We start from the raw sequence: 20,916 nt of genomic DNA on the forward strand, positions 1-20,916 counted from the left end.
GTGTACCATATAGGCAAGGGACGAGGAGGGTAGCAGTCCCAACAAATCTGGAAGGCCTCAGGTTGTGAAAGACTGGCCTAGATGACCTTTGTTGTTGCAACATGTGAGTGGAAGTCCCCTTGAGTTCATGTAGGAATGGGTGGAGGTGAGATGCACGTAGCCCCCTCTTGCACTAGGTATTCGTTCTTTTGCAAATGCACTGCCCCTTTGTGCTAGCATGCAAATGATGGCATTCAGTTGCTACTTTATCTTTGCAAAGGCAATATTGTACTTTGGTTGATGGGATCCTAAAAATGTACAGCTGCGGAGCGCTCTTGGAAAAAATATGATGAATATGACGGGCGATGGAGAATTGTATTAGGGAATTGTATGAGAGCCAAAGGAAAGATCATCGCAAATGACAAATGCTACGCAACCAGTGCGCATCAAAGTTGTACATCACATAATTGTACAATGCGGCATTTTTACTAAAGGTCTTGGTCACCCTCCCAAAATATAATCACATCTTTTTGCCTGCGTTGGAGGCTTGTATCTTGTTTCAGTTGTATTGTAAGGAGACCTGTTCAAATGAATGGGGCTTAAGTCAGACTAATACTGAATACAGCCCAACGGCTGCGACTCCTGATATCCATTTGAAAATCTTGAAGACTGGCTCTGTTCGAGAACAACTTTGGGTGAGGGCAGTTTTCATGGGATTGCTGAGGGTAGAATGAATGCAGCATCCAGCAGGGGGCAAGAAAGGGCTGGAAGGATGAGAATATAGCAGATCACCTCCAGGTGGGGGACTAGGAAGCAACTCTGTCCCCTTCCACATCTTTACTGAAATTTACTCATCTGCTGCTGCTTTCCTCTAACAAAATAGTTTTCCAGGGACTTTTCGACATGAGTTTGGAATGCAACAAGCATTTATAATTGCAAGACAGCAAATCATTTGGTAAGCACTGAAAGGAATGTGAATATAACCTTCACATTTCCAACTCAATGTTGTAAAAAAGCAGATTACAGATATTTACCATTTATTATGTAGTTGTCATAAATACATTAAGTGGTAAATGTGATGGATTCAACACAACCCTTTGTTCAGTGTTCATATAAAGCAGGGATAGCTTCTTGTGACCTTCTAGATGTTTTAGCCTACAGCTCCCATCATCCCTTACCCTTGTTATAGTGGCTAGGACTGATGGGAGCTGTAGGTCAAGCTATCTGGTTGTACACAAGCTGTCGTCAACACAAAGGAAAACCAAGGTGTGCATTTCAATTGTTTTAATCAGCTTTTTTCCTTAGCTAAGACAGCAATAGCAGTTCCAGGTGCAGAATCTTAGGCACCAGACATTTTTTAATTCATGCAACTCTCCAATCTAGTCCCCCTTCAAAAATATTATATAATAAATTCATTAATATATTATCAGTTTACTTGACTCAAAGAGGTCTATCTTAACAAAGACAGAGAGCTTCACATGTATAAACGTGCAATATTCCTATTGCTCCATTCCACTCCTCCACAAGCAAGGGACTTACATTTAATTACTCAGATACACCCTGACAAGTCTTTGAGGGTTTTAGAAATTAATTAACAAAGAACATATCTATAACCCAATTAATATTGTTATTGGGGGCATGCAAATTTATAATTATTCATTTATTTAAACATTGCCAAGTTCCTCCTCCAATTTAAACACTGGAAATGGATACATTTGTATAATTATTGGGAGAAATATTAAAGAACAGGGCTACAGTGTAATATATATCTAATTAAGGGATTAGGAATGGTATTAGGGTTACATTAAGCAGGGATGCGGTAAAACAGTTAAAGGCAAAGTAATCCCATGTTTTTGTTTAAAAATAAAAATAATCAGTGTCAAATATGTTCAAAAAGCTTGCTGCTTTGTTATGTTCTTACTGCTTTCCCATTCAAGGGTCACAGAGGTTGGTTTAGCATGTTGTGTTATACACGGCTCCATCTTTTTCCTCGGTTTTTGCCCAGGATGCACTAGGGTAGCCAACTGTCCTCTATTCGAAGGCCCATCCAGCCCAAGGACATTTCAAGAAAAAAAGAACCCTAAGAAGGGAGAATTTGGCCTTGAAGATGCAAATACAACTCATCTGCTGTGAGACTCTTGCTTAGAGCAGAGTATGCACAGCAGGTTTGCTAATTTAGCAGGTGTTGTCAACAATTTAGAAAAAAATGAATGGGACTAGCAGTCTTATAGTCCAGAGCTGCAGGGTTAACCCTCTTTCAACTCAAGGGCTCTTGTGGCTGCATTATCAGGGTGAGCAGGGTTGAAGGCAGAAAGGGTGGAGCCAAAATATGAAATACTCCCTGCATGTTTTAGCTTGCAGCCCTTACTACAGATAATTAAATCCTAGGAGATGCATTTCAACCTTTTAGAAAGGATAGAAACTACATAAAAGCAGGAGATCAACAAATAATTGGCAGTCTGGGGAATCCAGTGGGCTGGATTTGGCCCCAAGGATCAGGATTTGGGCCCCTGGCCTGCAGTTCTACATGCCTGATTTAGAGGTAATGCACAATCTAAATGCACAGGGAACTCATCAGGCCTGGTGGGTCTGTCTAACCGTATTGCAGCATGAATGTACATCTAAGGGTCATAGATGCAGATGTAATTCCTACCACCAATATCCCCGGATAAGTCAACTTCTCTTGGGATAGTGGGAGGGACTGAAGAAGGACCATGTAGAGAGGGTACCAGAGAGGGTGGTAGAGTTTGTGTTTGTGCCCTCATGAAAACTCTTTCCCAGCTCTGCAAACAGGGCTTCTCACATTCTGCATGGAGTGAGAGTGCACCCTAGAACACACTTCGTGCGTCTCTGTGGTAGCACACTGCAGAGCATCTGACGCGTAACATGAGGCAGCTCCATCTTCTCCTCCACCCTGCAGCCCCTGTGTGCTCTAGTCCAGAGGTTCCCCTAGCCCTTCAGAATAGATCTGGGGAAGCACATGATAGGGCAGGGGAAGATGCAGATGGTGCGGGTCATCTTTTCCTGGTTCAAATCTCTGTTCTTCCATGAAACTCTTTGGCCTAGCTGCTCATTATGAGCATAACCAAGCCCATAGCATGGCTGTGCAATTAAAATGGATTAATACTAGAGGAGACCCCTGGAAGGAAGCTGGGTTAGAAATGCAATCAACCCACCAATCAATGTGCCAGGCCACCTCGGCAGAGTTGCTGATTCTGCCACTAGCCCCCCTGCTTTTGCCAGCTGGTTTGTGTGGCTTGCCAGTTCCCACCCTACCTACACACTTGTTTGCCTAGCTGGATAGTCAAGCACTCTGCCAGTTGCTCTGCCAGCCAGCCCATCTCTCTGCTTGCTTCTGCCTGTTTCTTCCCACCTGCATGCTCATTTGCTCACTTGTTTCTGCCAAGTGGCACAGCTGGAGGGCTCTCATGAGAGGTTGGCTGACCTGTTGCTGGGGAACAAATGGATGAATTGAGCAGTGGCCAGCCAGGTTGTCTTGCTGAGTAAGTGATACAGCAATTACCTGGGTGACTGGTCAAGCAGGCAGGGAGGTGGGCAGGGCTCTTGTAAACCCACCAGCAGAACGATAAACTCTTTGAGAAAAATTACAATCTACTAAGACTGCTTTGATTTTTTTAAAGTAGAAAATTCTTGGGCGATTCTTTGGCACATAATCCACCTTGTTTGCCCTTATAAAATGATAGGTTTGCTGTGGCAAAGTTAAGCAACTTGGACACCAGTCTCCATGATCTTATGCTTCCCCCTTTTAGACGGCAATATGTGCTATTTCAAACCTTGGTCAATTTGCTCTGATGCATTTGGAAATGCTTGCTCCCATTCTGTTGGGTGAGGCGTTGGACTCTGCCCCAAAGCCCTGTCCTGAAGGGACTATTCGGTGTTGGAAGAGAGGGAAGGCATAATTGGGCACCAGCTGTGGCCACACATGCCAGCAGGGGCCCACAGATAGGATCCCACCAGAGTTGCTTCTCCTGTTCTCCATGCTTGTTCACTTGCCTCTCAGCCTGGCCCAAACAATGGTGGAGTGAGCGGTGGAGCGGCTGATGCCCCTCCCTACTTGCTCTGCTTATCTATCAAGCAAAGGATGAGAAAATGAATGTGGACCAATGACAGCTGATGGCCTTGCTGTGGGCAAGGTAGAGTCACTGAAGGAGTGGTCCCATTGAGACGATCCTGCCCAAGGTTTCTCAAAACCACGGAGCCAGCATAGCTCACACTGTCTTTAAAGAACAGTTGCCGCATCCGTGATTTTCTGGCAAAGAGCCTCTGACAAGTTTCTGAGAAACACCAGAGTTCCTGAGAATTCAATAGTTTGTAAAAACCACTGAGCCAACCAATGGAAGTACAAACACTACTAATACTTGGCGAATCGTCCTAGAAAGCTGGAGTGGGGAAGGCCAGCATAGTCTGACAGGTGTTCTCATAGGTGTTGACGACTAAATCAGAAGATGCTGATTTGGAAGCTTGATCTCCACAATCAAGGGCAAATGAATCTTGTCCTTCATATGTTTCCATAAGAGTTGCTTGGGGATGGACACAATTGATATGTTTCCCGTGTAGGACATCCTAGCCCGTGTCCTATTTTACAGAAAACAGCCCTCTGTCTGAAGGGCGGTAAGTGGGTAGCTCTCTATTTTAAGGGCTGCCCAGTCAAAGGACATCAAATGACTACTTTCTTAGAAGGGCAGTTCCCACATGGTCCTGGATATATGAGCTGTGCACAAAATGAGGTGCAAGAAGCTTTTAAATATTTGTAATTCATTTATTCATTTAATCATTTTTAACTTTGCCTTTCTTGTCTACAAGGCAGGTGACTTTAAATAAACATAATATACTGTTAGAAACAGTTTCAATAAAAGCAGTTTTGAACAGGGCAAATGAAAGAAAGAACAAAGCACATCTATGCAAAAACTACACATGGGAAAAAAGCCAGTGAAAATATAACAAAGCTTCAAAACAACACTTTTCAAAGCCCCACTGAAATGGAAAGGCAGGCCTTGGTCTTCTTCTGAAAAGCTAAGAGGGAGCTTTTAAGGGATGCTCTGGAGAGAGGATCCCATAAAGAAGTGCCACTTAACTAAAGTCCCCACTCATGGGAACAACACAGGAATTTCATCAGGATCCCTCTGCAAGTCTTAAAGCTCAGGGAGAATCGTATGTAAGAAAGTGCTCTCTCATCGGCCGAGGTTTGCAACACTTCAGAACTTTAATGATCCACATAAATTTAGCTTCAAAATGAATTAGCAGCCAGTGAAGCTCATTGAACGATGCCATAATGTGGCGAAAGGCATAACTTAATAGCTCTGTTGTCTCTGGATCAATTTCTGAACTGCCTTCAAGGTATTGAGTATAGGTGTAGAACAGCATCCTTCAACCAGGCACCCTCAAGGTGCTGTGGACTTCCACTTGCATCAGCCCCAGTCAGCAAGGATAATGGTCAGGAATTCTAGAAGGTGCAGTCCAAAGTATCAAGAGGATACCAGGCCGAGGGGAGGCTGGTGAATATTATATTACAGATTTCAAGGCATGTACGAGAGTAGACAGGGGAAAACTAGTGTAGCTGAAGGTGGTGAATGAGACCAACTGTTACAATGTGGCTATTAGAACAGGGCTGGAACTAATGTCCCTAGACTGTGCAGCTGGCCCATAAGGGGGAATAATTGAGAGGACAATCCAGATCAAGCAAGATATCTAACTGGCAAGACAACCCATATCTATCTCGTCTGAGTTTCAGGTTGCTCCCCTCTTACAGTCCATCACTAATCTCTGTTAAGCTCATCCACTGCCAGATCTAATCAGATGAAAAAGAGAAATAGTGCTAGATCTTATCATATATCAATGGCAGTGGCTTCCAAATCTCCAGAAGACTGGCCACCAGCTTCTTGTGGATGTTGAGCAGCCTTGAAAACTAAGCTGGTCCTTGAAGCCTCCCATAAGACCCATCTCTTGGGACAAACAGCAGTCTCCCCACTCTGTTAGCTCTAACTGAGGAAAGGGAACAGAGCTGCTGCAACGTCCTCAGCCCACAATTTGCACAGGTGAGGGCATCATGGTCAACTGTGCCCAAGGTCACAAAAAATCCCATGAGAACTAGCAGTGTCACACTCTGTCTATCATTCTCCCAGAATAAGCACTCCACCAGCTTGATATAGCCATCTTGAAAGCCAGATTAAGAATTAACAAGACAATTTGCATCCAGGAATGCTTGGAGCTAGTCCATTGATACACACTTAACTACTTTACTCCAGAATGGTAGATTCCTGGCCATAGGCTCACTTCTCTTGAACATATAATTTTAACATGAGCTGAGACCTGTATGCAGCATCACAGGTTGCTCCCATGTCATCTGCCCACATTTTTCAGAGTAGACGGCTTGTGTGATCAGAGACAACCTACCCCATGATGCATCTGGAATTCCAAACTGCAGCATCTTGTCACAGTTGTTCCATTCCTTAACCACTGACTACGCACAGGCCTCACCAAACTGCTTTTGTCTTCTCCCACCTTCGTTTGTTTTTTCCCCAACAGCCTTTCTGTACAGCTTGCTCTAGATTTTCCTTTAGATTTTCCCAAGCCTGCTAACACATTCCTCTTGTGCATGTGGTGCCAATTTGGCAAAACACGCAATAAAATTCATGGTATGAACATCCTAACTACAGGGATGGCTAAACTCTTGTTCCTCTCATGTGTTCTAGGTTCAGTGATGGATGGAAGGCATGAACCTGAGAGTCATTCTTGTGATACGTTGCTCCATGTGCAACTTGCTACAGTCTTGTGTAGAACAGGCCATAGACTAAGAGAAATGACACTCTGGTGACTAAAATCCTGGCTTAATGGGAAGCTGTCTTAATTACTTTATATCAAAATGAGGAATAGAGTCAAATTAGGCGTTGTAACCATTGCACATTTAGCTTGCAAGCCAAACTACCAGTGAGACGTCTATTTTGTTACAAAGCAACCTGAACGTTGTTTTATATCTCATTATCAAAAAGATTGTGTGAAGAGATGCTGAAAGGCTTCTGAGCTTGACCTTTACAAAAATGGCAGCCATCTTTTTTGGTTTCCATTCTGTTGCTTATTCACCAGGTCCTTATAAACCTGTGACCTTAGAAACCGTGGAAAAGAGTCCTTAGCCATGAGACTGTAGATTAATCTCTGAGCATCATCAAAACACTGGAGGGTTGGTTCAGAAACAGTCTGGGTGATGCGGTCTCTGGTATTGAAGTCAATGTTTATCTGCAGGAAACATAGTGGCACAAAATGTTTATTTTGCCAAAGATCTGAAGCTGTGTAAGGGAGCCAAAAACAAACATGATTTGAATGGCTTTTCAAAATAGACTCTTCGATGCAAAGTAGCAGGAAGATCTGCTTTCATTAGTAGAATGCTGGATGCTAATTTTAATTTGATTTCCTACCCTGTAAGTCATCTTATCATCATCATCATCAACAACAACAACAACAACTGCAATAACATTTTTCAGAGTTTCTAGCAGGATAACAAGACAGACGATTCTCAGACTTTTCTTCCTGCAAAAAGCATTAATTGTTTTCAACTGGGTAAGCTTTGCAAATTGCATTTCAGACAATGAACATTTTCTTAAAGCAATCAATGAACTTTTATTCAACCATTTCCAACTCTGATCCACAAAAGACAGTTTTACTGCCCTTTACCAGGGGGATTCTATTGTTCAGCAGGGTTTAAAACCTCCAACTAAGGTTATCTTTATTTTAGATGGCAAATGAAGCAATACATACATACCTATATTACTTTGCTGTACAAGATCTGCACTTTACACAGGACTCAGGTAATATGAGAAGCCTTGGGGTATGTAAGGGGAGCTTATGATAAAGTTTCTCCCCTCTACAAGCATTGCCCCAGTTTCCAGGAGAAACTGTACTGGCACTGGAATAGGAAGGGCCTGTATCATTGCTTCTTCCCAACTGGCCTGAGGTTTCTCATACTATCCAAAGAGCCAAGGAAGGAGCTTCACTGCAGTGCCATGAAGGACACATAAAAAGTAAACTTACAGCATCGGCCATATGAGATGTTCAAACAAAGCATGAATCCTTCTTAATCTACCAGTGGCACATAAACCTGCTCTCAAATAGCTAGAGAACACTACTTTTATGCCATTATTTTCCTATGCAAAACCTTACTCATGCTCTGGCCGTAGCTTGTCCTTGCTGCTTCTCACCGTACTCCTATGAAACTTGAGAATTGTCAGGCTGGATTTAAGCAAAGGCTGATCATGTTGCTTCCTGAGCAGAAATAAAGACCTGCCCAGCTGAGCCAAAACACCATGCAATGCAACAATCCAATTATGGAATAGGCATACAGATAATATAAGAGGGAGCATGCGGACACTAGAAGCTGGCCATCAGCACTTAGCAACTGGACAGAAGACTGATTAGGCACACAAGCTACCTATTCTTCTTCTCCACTCGGTTGAGATGCCTTGTATTTCTATTTCTGTTTTAGCAGTCAGCTCTAAATTTCTAAATTTGTACCTATACATACACAATTTGGCGTCCACTGCCCATCCTCTTTGTTCCTACTTTGGTGATAAGCAAGTGGCCACCATATATATGAGATTTGATTGGTGGTTCCTTTGCATCAGAGGTGTCAACGCTGTGGCTTCCTGGGTCTTCTCTGGACTCCAGCTCCCACAGTCAATGGTCAGGGAACATGGGAGCAGTATTCTTAAGATCCCAAGGGCCATAGCTTTCCCCCTTGTATAAGATGGTAGTTTAGGTCACTAGTCCTCTTTGTGATCTTGATTTTGAGCTTGGACACAGAATGGTGGACTAAATGGACCTTTGGTTGATACAGCAAGGAAAACCTGCTGTCGAAAGTGGAGAACAGTTTCCTTTTTGCATTGATCTTTTAGGGTGTCTTGATCTTGTACTCATCTGCCCAGGGATAACATTCAACTATTATACATTCTTCATTAAAGTTAGGCTCGAATTTCTACCTCTCTGGTGTATTAACATGTTTTTAACTAAAATCCCTCAAAATATATTCTCAAAAGAGAAGACATGTCAGCAGCTAAAACAGTGTTATTATCAAAAGCAAATGCATTGCTGTAAAAGGCCAGCAAGGGAGTGCATATCACAGAAGTAATTAACCAGCCAATTAGTTTAAAAAATGTTTTTCTATGTAATGATCAAATGGCATGGTGTGACGGGTGGATCCTAAAGGACATGTTTTGACTTTCATCACATCAAAAGGCTTCCGTTTGGAGAAATTAACCATTAACACATGCCAGAACCTACTAACACACCTGGCTTATTTTGCATCACAAAACTTGGTCATATTTTAAAAGAACTTGCAAATCGAAATGGAATGAAGGGCATTCCCTTAGAATGGAATAGGCAGTTGGGAGCCACTTTCTGTTCTTTATTCTGTCCTTTGGCCCCCAGCAGACCTCAGTTCCCAAGGATCCTCCACATTAATTATGATGAATCTTAAACATGTTTCTCAAGAGGTCTCATTCTTTTCTTCTATGGCTCAGTAAAATGTCAGAGAGATGTTGGCAGAACTTCTCCCTTATTTTCACTCCCATGCAGAACCCAAGCGTAGTGGCCTTGCCAGGGCGCAGGGAGGATGGTTCTCAGGGCTCAACCTCCTTGGTTTCTTCTCTTACTCTTCTAAACTCCACTTTGCCTCTTCTCTTCCTCTGCTCCTTCCAAGCTCCCACTTCTCTCCCTCTTCACCTGATCTCTCCAACCCCCTTTGATCAGCATTCCCTCCCTCCTCCCTCACCTGCTTTTCCCAACCTCCCACACAGGGAAGTCTCTACCATCACAGGCTTCTCACAACTCTTCCCAGCCCTCCCAGCTCACTTGCTCTTTGCTCACTCCTTCACGCGCTGCCATTAGAACTTTTGGTCTTCTCTGTTCTCCCCTTCTTGGGGTTGCTTACATGCGATTGCATTCGTGAAGGATAAAAGGGCATCCTAGTACTGCCGGAGGATGCTGTGGCACTTGCAGGACAGAATGCTTGACTGGAGGAGTCCTTCGTCTGGAGCAGCATGGCTGTTCTTATGTTTTTTACATTGCCTTAGTGCTACTGTTCTTGCTTTGATTCAAGCAGTGAAGCTCAGACCTATTGATCTCTATGGCCATGTTACTTCACTTCACTTTTGACTTTCCCCATTTCAGTTTTGGTCTATGCCAATTTAGCTATGGGATTATTAGTCACAGTACTGCTAATTTACCTTCTCTCTCTCTCTCTCTCCCCCTCCCCCTCTCTCTGTCTCAAACACACAATTAAAATCTGCAAACAATAGCCCTTGCAATGTCTAAAGGAAAATGAAGAAGAAAAGCACCTTGCTAAAGTGGTGTGATCTGGTGCCTTGTCTCAATGGTCACACTTGGAAAAGAGCAGATGGAAAAGAGCAGAATAAACACACGCACATACAGACACTTGTGCATGAAACCTGCCAAAGTGTGGAAAATTGGTTTCAGTGAAGCTTGTGACAGAAGCGGGCACTGGGGACACAGGGAGCTGTCATGAATGGTCCATCCAGTTAGTTCAACATTGTCTGCACCAGAAGTGCTCACTCTCTTTGAGTCTTTCATTGGGAGAACCTGTGCTGGGCCACATTCCAATAGTGGGTGGTCCCCCGGGCCCAGAAGCAAGAGGGCCCAAGTAAAAAGCATGCAAGCCTATTGTAGCTTAAACTTCTTACTGCCAGTACCTCAAACCTTTTAGAATAGGGAAAAACTGCAAAAAACAAAGAAACAAACAAAACCTGAGAACACTCAAACCATCAGTCAGAGGAAGGGGATAGTCATGGAAAGAGGGCCAAATTTGGGCCCTAAGAGAGCTAGGCTTGGTTTCAAAGATTGAGGTGCTGCACCCCATTCTGCACTGACTGACGGAGTCATTCTAGAATTTCAGACATGACTCTTTTCCAGTTCTTCCAGGAGTTGCTAGGGATTAAATCTAGCAACTAGATTTAATTTTGGTCCCAATCAAATCTGGAACATTTTTGGTAACACTGCTTGTATTCTTTTACGGAGCTATAATCTTCCCTTGCATAAAACCCTTCTATTTTGAAGCATTGTTTGTTCTGAAGTATTGCTTGTGGGGTATCCATTTGTGGTAAGCATGGCATTCAGAAATAGCAATACAGGGAGGGATGGGTTGGATTGGCCCCTATGTCCAGCATGACCATAAAGCATACCAGATTGATTTCCATGCACAAAACTTAATAAACAAACCTAAATTTGAATGATGCAGTTGAAGTTAGTCTTTCAGAGGATGAGTAAATGGATTACCTCCTTTGGGGCATCTGCCTGGATAAAATCAGAATAAATCCTTTGGGCTTTTGATACAATCTTAGCTGCTGACTTTGTTTTCTTGAAGTCCTCACAGGCCAGCCAGAATTCAATGTTTTCTTCACTGAACTCTGACTTCAGGAAAGCCCTAAATGCATCCAGGCCATCTGGAGAAACAAGCAAATTAAACAGAAATATAAAGGCATACCAACTTGGTAGAAGAAACCCCACCAATCAAAATATCACCAAAGATAACATAAATGTATTTGTTGGCTTATGGTCAAGCTATTCCATGCTCATCTAGGTGTCAACAATTAACATTTGGGATGTTGAGGAGTCAAGATGATTGGATAATGGAATGACAAGGTCACTCAGTCCTTATCCTTCCTTGGTAGGAATAAACTTCAGTAAATTTGTGGACTTTTTGTTGCTCATTACTAGGGTGAGGTACCATTTAGATAATATAATGGTGCTAGAAAAGCCAGTGGCAGGATATGTTATTGTAGTTTCTTTCCATATATCACCACACAAAAGGGAACTATAGGCCACTGTCTAGCCTTCCTTTCCATTCCAGGATGGGTTCTGGTCAAAAAATTCCAGAATAATATCTTTGTGGCTTTAGTGTGTCAACAGCATGATATAGGCCAGGGGTGGACAACCTGGAACCCTACAGAGGTTTTGACCTACAATTCCCACCAGTCCTAGCCTGCATAAACAATGGTGATAGAGCTGTAGGGATGCAAGTTGCCCACCCTGACCATAATATCTGGAGAGTCACACATTTCTCATCCCTGGTGTAGATACCTGCATAGGTGTTCAACCCTTATGAAGTATGGATTTCACAAACAAACACCCACAGTTAATAACAAAGTGGTTTTTTTGGGGGGCAGGGGGAAGAATGGAAACCAATTCTCAGTCAACTGAACTCTGGAATAAAGGTGGTTAGAACCAATAATCTTTAGACTAAGAGCATAAGGAATGCCGTCATACTGACCCAGACCCTTGGTCCATCTAGCTTAGTCCTGTTGACATTGACTGGCAGCAGCTTTCCAGGATTTCAGGAAAGTATTTCCAGCCCTTGCTAGGGCAGTTGGGGATTGAACCTGAGACATTCCGGAGGTAAAGCAGGTGCTGTACCACTGAGGTATATCCTGTCCCCTTACTACTTAGCTGACAAGTTAATCCCTTTTCCACCTTCCCTCTTCCAGCTACTAAATAACAACATTAAAATGTCATTCTGTGCTCCCTACAACTCCTCCACTTACTCACCTATCCTATTTACTCTATACTTCACCCTGTCTCTTTCCTCCTCCCCTCCAAATACAAACCAGTAACATAGTTCCTTATAATATGTTTTATTTAGAATCATCTCAATCTATGTTCTGACCTCTTGTCTTTGTTCCCTAGTTGATGCCCATTGCTGGGAGAAATAGAAAGAGGGTGATTTCCTGGATCTCCCACTTGCTTTAAATTGTTCATGATATCCTTCTGAATCAACTACATATTAGTAGGGCACTATATTTCAGTCGATCATTTTTTATTTTGCTGGAACATGCCCAAAGGTGCTTTGGGAATTTATTTTCTTGATAATTGCACTTGCTGACGTCCACAAAGGTCTATGTGCTTTTTAATATCCCTGTGCAACCACTGGAGAGAGTTGGGTTTGCAGTAAGTGGTTGTCTTTGTATCTAACCTTATTTCTTCTTTCCACCTGAACTTAGTGTTGCAATGTTGCTTTGAACAAGGAATGGATGGGATGAGGGTGAGAACACTGAAATTTCACCCAGGCATGATAAACTTCATGCAGTGGGAGGTCCTAGTATCCCACTGTGCCAAATTCAAGGTTCTGGTTCTTGTTTTTCAAAGTCTACATTATCTGAGGGAATGTCTCCTTCCCACTATAGTTCCCTGTTTATAGAACTCTAGCAGTGAGATTATGCTAGAAGTGCTGCTCAATCAGATGCAAGCTTGTCATCAATGGTTAACAAAATACAGTAAGTGTCATGTTGGTCCTGTGCCAATACAATTCACTTTTGCTTATGACTCTCAAAATCCATAGCTTAGTGCATGGAGATGTGCAGTTAAGCCTGCAATCTATATGTAAACAGAACATGGGACTTTAACTTCTTGATTGGGCCCTGAGATAGAGTGTGGGGCTGACAAAAAACAAGGAAATTTAAAAGTTGTCTGAGAAATGTCTGAAGGCATATGAAAGAATCCCTCTGCTTAAGGAGTCTCCCTGCAAAGCAAAAGGATTGAACCCATGGGGCCAAATCCAAACCACTGGAGAAATCTAACCCAGAATCCCAATTTGGGTCTCCAGGATTCCTGAGATGGTCATATCCTCTTTCTCAGATTCTACCCTTTCCCCCATGACCCCTTTTGGTAGTTTCCTGGCTTTTGAATGAGTCTTTTCCCCCTCCATTCCAAAAGTCTGCAGTGCTGCTCCGTAGTTACTGATAGTAAGAGATTTTCATTAGAATATGCTGACGTTGTAGTCTCCCTTTTCCCACTACTGGAATAAAACTCTAGCTAGAAGGAGATTCTGCACCCTTTGTATAATTTTCCAGAACTGGCACTGAAGTCCATATTGTAGTCCAGATACTTCATTTGGTTCAGAACACAGTTGCCAGGATGTTAATGGGGACCGGGCAGTTTTTGCATAGAACACCATTCATCTACCAGTTACACTGGCTACCAGTTGAACTCCGGGCCCAATGTAAGGTGCTGGTTATAACCTCTAGAGCCCTAAACGGCTTGGGTCTGGGATACCTGAAGGAGCACCTTCTTCCCCACGTGCCCTCCCACCCCTTGAGATCTGAGGCAGAGGTCCTGCTCTGGGAGCCCTCCATGAAAGAGATCAGGAGGGTGATTGCCTGGAGGAGGGCAGTCTCTGCTGTGGTGCCTCGACTATGGAATACGCACCCCAGAGAGGTTTGCCTGGCGCTGACATTATATTCTTTCGGCATCAGGCAAAACCCTTTTTATTTTCCTGTTATTTTAATGTTTAATTGATGTCAATCGGGGTTTTAGTATATTAATGGTCAGATGCTGTGGGGCTGTTCTATTCTGTTTATTTATTGTAAGCCATCCCAAGATGTTCTGTAGGGGACAGGATAGAAACGCTTGTAATGAATGAATGAATGAATGAATGAATGAATGAATGAATGAATATTTAGGGTGCTCAGAGATCTTTTGGGAAGGATGGAGAACAAGTAACAGAAAGCATCATAGAGTGGTAACATGGACACTTTTTGTATCAGTGCATCTTACCTTTATTCGCTAGAAGGGCATCCACAGATTCAATTGATGCCATCGCTTCCCTTGGGGCTGACCTGTGGAAACAGCATCTACCCTTGAAAATAGCATTGCGATCTTTTGCCTGTATCGTCTGCAGATCGGTTTCTACGTTATGTGCTCCCTTATGGATAACTGCTTCACTGGATCAACAACACTAAGGCCACCATCCTATTCACATTTAGCTGGGAGAAAGTCCCACTGAGCTCCATGGGACCTACTTTGGAGTAGACCTGTTCAGTAGTGCTTGTAAAGGCAGCCTTCATCATTACACTATGTATATAAAACAGCAAAATCACCCTCCTGGGCAAAGAACAGCTTGGAAAACAGAATACAGGTTGATATCATCTCTGGATTATTTATCTTGAAGAGAGTGGTAATAAAATACACAACCAAGTGAACAATAAGAAAAGTACATGAGAGGGATCACTGATTTTTCAGTAGAGAATCAGCAGATGCCTTCTTGACATTGAATGGACTAGCTGTTAGTTTCTACGATCCTGGAGCTAGTGATGACTGGAGCTATTGAAAAAGATTATCCTACTAACGCTGGGCTGATAAATGGGCTCTTTCTCAATTTCTTCCTGGTATTAAAAATGGTAGGCTTCCCAGCTTGGGTTCTCAACAAGATTTTGATTAAGTATTTGTTAAAAGCAGTAAAAGCACCCTCTCATTCCCTCCACCAGTTTAGTTTCCTGCTTGTGTCAGGAAAAGCCATCTCTGAGAGAGCACAAAGAATCCAATTAGCTCAATATGTTCTTGGCTTAGGTCAGATTTATCTAAATCTAGCCGCTTGTCAGGGCAGAATAAGATCTTTTCCAAACTAGTTAATAATCTTAAGTGTTTTTGGTTCTTGTTTTTTGCTTCTGCAGAAGCATTCCCTTGGGCTTTGATGTATGCACCACCAGGCCTTATATGTAGACTCCCTGAAAATCTGAGGAGTTATCCATAATCTTGCTGACACCACCAGCACATTCATTACACACGTCTTCGACTATGCAGTGTGACTGAAGAAGAACTGTTAATCTATTTCAGTGCCTTCTACAATAGTTTGGCCATCTTTTTTTTAAGTAGGCAGCTCTCTGGAAAGTGATGCGTTTTTATTCACGGACCTAACAAATGCTCAGCAGAACAAGGACCAGCTGAGGGTCACTACTGTGTGAGTACTATTATTCATCTATTAAAATAATTTTTAGTCTGCCCTTCATCCCAGGATACCTGGGCAGTACACAAGAGGCATCAGAACCAAAATAGACTGCAATATAATTCCATGAAACATCGCAGCAGAAAACAAACTAGTCAAAGACATTAAAAGGACAGAGCAAAAAAGAAGCAAATAAGCCCAACACTTTTAAATGTCTGGGTGAATAATCCAATGCTTCATAAGCACCACAGTTTTAGCTGTGTGTGCACCTGTTAGTCCTCAATGGGGAAGGCATTCCAAAACTGGGGTGCCAGCACAAAGAAGGCCTTCTGACTAGTTCCTATGTAACGAGTTGCCTTTGGCTAAGAAACTCAAAGGAGATCCGTGTTTGGAGATCTGAAGACTAAAGGGTGTGTCACATATCACCGTTTTTCTTATATGAAAGAGGCATCACAGGGACAGTTCTGGTTCCAGGTTTTGAGGGATCAGTGGGAAAGATGTCACTACTGAACTTCCTTCCTGAGTTTACCCACTTAGTCTTTGTCATTGCTGTTATGTAGCCTTTTTGCTTCTTTCCCCTCTGTGCCACTTCCTAGAAGAAGACGACAAGGCTAATGCTTCTTCTTGTTCATCTTGTGGTTCTCTTGCTTGAAAAGGACAGGTGAACAGGTAGCACTAGCAAAGAGGGTCAGTGGCATGGCTAGAGGGGGCCTTTTTGTGTGGCATAGGCCATGGCAGGTATCCAACTTGCCAGCTCCTTCATCAGCAACTGGCAAATCCAGGATGAAATCTGCACCAGCTCATAAAGTGAAGAACGGCAGATCTCAACTTGAACCTTGTCAGAAGCAAACTGAAAGGCAGTTGGCTTCTGGGCCATTGCTCTTCATCCCCTGAAAGTGGTCCTTCAGTTTGGGCTGAAAAAAAGAAGGGCACACTGATCTGTGCAGGTTAAGCTGTGAATGTCCCCCTCTTTGGAGGAAATGCATTGAAGGTGAAGGTTTAATCCCTGACTTTGTTCTGAGTGCCAATCAATATTAAATCATGGAGTACATCTGCGCATGTGAAGACTACTTTTCCATCTGCATTGAAACAGAAATGGCTAGCTAACATGTAGTATCTGGTACTAGGGTTCCAGGTCAGAACTGGTAGCTTACAGGCAAATCTTATTACATGCATTAAGCCAGGGTATGCATTTTCAGCTCTGTTCTACTTAACACTGTATGCTATGAGAATCCCTTGCATATAAACACTCTTTCAACAGCAGCCTTCTTTAACATCAGAGCTTCAGGGCCCATTATGCACTGACTGAGATAACTTGGAATTCCAGGGATGTGCCTACTTTGATATGAGGGGCTATTCAAGGAAGGAAACAGAAGACGGAAGCTGGGGTGGCTATAGAGAGGATAGTAGGAAGGAAGTGCATCAGTAGGACTGCAGTCTCCCTCATAAATCACCCCCTTCCAAACAACAGCCTTCGATAAAGACTCCAAAGAAAGCAGAGGCTCAGAGGACATGTTGCCATGCTGTGGCCCATTCTGCATGCATGGGCATGATGCAAGGCAGGAGGGTATCTTTGGCTACAGCTGCAAGAATCCTTGAGTGTTGGTCTGGCTGGCTTAGTCTTGTAATCCCAAATGTCAGGTTGCCTATCCATAGTGTTGTAAAATATTTTAGAGCAGAGAGCTGGCATGAGTTCTCTTTACAAGTCATCAGAGAGGGCAGCCATGGGGGAAGAACTACCTGCCCTGATAAGGATCTGATAGATCCTTTCCACCCTCCAGAACCAACCTTTTCCTTCAGTGGCAGAACTAACAGGGGCAGCAGGCTGACCTGACTGCATTTTGGCTTGCTTCTAGAGGGTTCAGAATCTAGAACTTGTCTTTGGTAGATCTTCTGGGAGAGGCCTTTCATAAACATATTGAAGGACAGCAACCCTGCATCAAAGGTAGGCATGGCCAGGTACCACTCGGGGCTCACATTCCAGCCATTGGCAATGCCCCCTGCAGAAGATTCCACTGCCTGTTTGCAGAGCGGGTCCCAGCCTGTCAAGCTGGGCGACCACAAGGATGAAAAAGACGAAAAGGATCTGGTAACGCTGGTGGTGAGAAGGTAGACCCACAAGGGAGGGAGGGCAATCAGGGTATCTTGCCCAACACCTCTGAAAATCTTGGAGTCAGCACTGAGAGAACGTTGCATATATCAATATTTGATAGAAAAAAATAACATTGGTCTATGCAGCTGTCTCTGACAGGGAAGGGAATTTACTTTATTATACTTTCGCAGGGTGTACGGAGTATTCCATGCATGTGCCTCTCAGATGGCTAGGCCTGGTGGAAACTACAGTTCCCATGATCCCCAGATACCCTGAATTCATCATACATTTATAGGAGCACCTAAGACTTTCCTCTGCTTTGCAAACTTCCTGGCATGAATTGGGCTTTTTCTACCACCTTTGCTCAGGTCCAGTCCAAGATATTTTGCCATGTCAGGGTAGGGGTGGTAAAAGGTACCCTTCTTTCGAATCAAAATGCATAGTAAAGGTACTTCTGCACCTAAGGCAGAAAAGCTCACAAGCACCTGTCCTCCCAATAGAGTGCATGAAATAAAACATTTACTGCTCTTGTAGGACACACCAGGTCATCTACCTGGCTCTGTCTAATGGTGGGGTCCACTTAGTCACACTTCAGATGAAATGGTTGTGGGAAGGCAGAACTGATGGTTGGACCACATGGTGCATGGAAATATCCAGGTGAGGTATTGCTTCAAGCGCAGTGAATTGACAGGGACGAATCTTGTGTTCTGGAGGAGCTGACATTTCACTTGTACAAGAACAAGTGAAATATGCAATGATGAGGATGCAGACAAGTCCGATAAAAGCTAGGCCTGAAGGGACTGCCCTAACTGCATAATTAATAGCTTCTGTAGTCATCATGATGATAAAACCAAAATAATGGATCTCTTGGTACAGAGAGAAGTGCTCTAAAAGTCACGTAGGAGCGCATGCCTTTCAAAAAGCAGCGAGAGACAGAGTTGGTGGAACTCTTGGGTACTCCCAATTGCTCCTGATGGGGAGGAATGTCGGATGGAAGCGTGACAGGGAAAAGATTGCCAGTACTGACATTTGGCGTTTGGAAATTTAAAATATCTACTGAATTTTAGTAAGCATTGACAGTAGTTGTGGAATTACAATATGTCCGTTATTTCAATTCAGTCAGGATATTGCTAGGTTCATTGAGCATTTCCAATCTCATTTGCTAAAAACAGGGTGAAAGTACAGAAAGATGATGCATGTTTAGTTGTGCAATGCACACACTTCTGCAACTACAGATTTGTTGGATCATAACCTTCATCGTCTCCAATAAGTATGAATAATGGTGTGGCAGACATTCCCAGGACTTTAGTGTTGTAGTGTTCTAAAATTGGAAATTGCAGCACTGAAATCTGTTTGCTTTTCTGCTATATAACCTCTAGGTGGCACTGTTGTGTAGTGGACTAGTGTAAAGACACCAGGAGGGACCCAAAGAATTGAGAAGCAAAACTTGGAGGGTCTTGGCATCATCTGAAGAATCCATAAACAGAATCATTTGTACATGATAAAAGCCAGTTGAACTCTCTCAATTTTTTTTCTATTTTATTTTGCATCTGGAATTGCAACAGAACACCTGCAACACCCCTGAGGGACAAGCAACACTGGAGGGTGTCCTTCCCACTTGGTTCCACCATCCAGCTGATCAGCTACCAGCAGGAAGAAATAAAAATCCTTATTAGGACCACCTCTCTACCACTCCAGCAATCTTGATTTGGATGGATATTTCCCCAACAGAGAGGAAACACTGATCTACATCAGGACTGATGTAGCTCAAAGCCTGCTACTGGTTTGGATGCAAAGAAGGTTTCTGCTACTGGTTTCTTCCCTGCTATTAGCAGGTAGGAAATAGCACAAATGACCCAAGATCACTAGGAGTGATTAAGCAGGGCCTTAACCTTGCCTTCCTCCCGGTGACCCTGCATCAGAATTGAAGTGAGAATAGAGAAGTATAATCCTGGCTCTGCTAATGATGTTATTGTTCCTCATCAGAAGATTTTTCGGAGCCACACTTCTGGTCTTCCTCATTCACTACACTACTTCGCACACTCACACATGCATGCTGCTATTAGCAGAAAGTGGATATTGTGCAGGAGAAGACTATCACTTGCACCATTAAGATTACTACTACTTGAACAATGTCGAGGTTCATTTTTCCTCTCCGACCTTATTAAAGTCTAGCTGACCCCAGTGCCCTTTGGGTAAAACCAGCAGGTGATTAAAATACACACAGTAGGAGAAGACGTGTTGTTGAAATGCCAGAGAACAATCGCTCCCCTTGATTATAAGAAAATAAATGGAGTTTCAAGTGGCAGAGGTTAGGGAGAAGTGTTTCTACTTTTTCAATACATCTTTAGGGGCAATGGTGACCCATCAAAACAAAGAAGGATTTTCCGATTGCCCAAGCTGATTACCGAACAACAATTTATATGTGTTTCCTGATTAAAATGAGAGAGGGAAAAATAACTCACTTTACTGGCATGTTTTATTCCACTCTGTGTCACGGGTACCCCTGGATTTTTCTTTCTGATGGATCTTTTTGCTGAAAGTAACAGGAAAAATATATTTTAAAGGGAGCAAAGTTCTACCTGAGTGTATGTCAGAAGCCATTTGAGCCCAGTACAGCTGCCTTTTTTGTTTGTGAGTCACTCATGGTCACAGCCTTCCAGAACTGCTTCTCATCTTTGGTGAAGTCATAGGATGAACATAAGAGCATAAGAAAAGCCATGGTGCATCAGGATCAGACCTATGGTCTAACTAGAGCAGCACTCCATTCGCAAACCAGCTGCCCACAGGATCGCTCAAACAGGGTGTGTGCAACACCTCCTCCTGTCCAAGCTCCGCAGCAACTGGTGTTTGCAGGCATGCTACCTCTGGTGATGGAGGTAGCACACAGCCAGCAAGGCTAGGAGCCACTGATAACCTTCTCCTTCATGAATCTGTCCAGTCCCTTTCTAAAGCCATCCTGATGGGCAGCCATCACCACTTCCCGTGACAGCAAATTCCATAGAAGTTCCTCTTATCTGTCCTTAACTTCTCACCAATCTGCTTCCATGTAACGGCCTGCTTAGCATGTCACGTGGACCCAGCCATAGAGCTGAAAAGCTTC

General features: G+C 43.3%; 1 protein-coding gene across 1 annotated transcript; it reads right to left on the reverse strand.

The window, feature by feature from the left end:
- Positions 1-7,029: 7,029 nt before the first annotated feature.
- On the reverse strand, positions 7,030-20,289 carry RGS21 (regulator of G protein signaling 21). The gene is made up of 4 exons (XM_044439201.1): positions 20,279-20,289; positions 14,554-14,630; positions 11,281-11,447; positions 7,030-7,233 (listed from the first exon to the last, which is right to left on the reverse strand). The coding sequence occupies exons 1-4, from the start codon at positions 20,287-20,289 to the stop codon at positions 7,030-7,032; spliced, it is 459 nt and encodes a 152-aa protein (XP_044295136.1).
- Positions 20,290-20,916: the final 627 nt, after the last annotated feature.

Source organism: Varanus komodoensis, unplaced genomic scaffold, assembly GCF_004798865.1.
Source record: "Varanus komodoensis strain SLA01 unplaced genomic scaffold, ASM479886v1 scaffold34_1, whole genome shotgun sequence".
NCBI classification, from domain to species: Eukaryota; Metazoa; Chordata; class Lepidosauria; order Squamata; family Varanidae; genus Varanus; species Varanus komodoensis.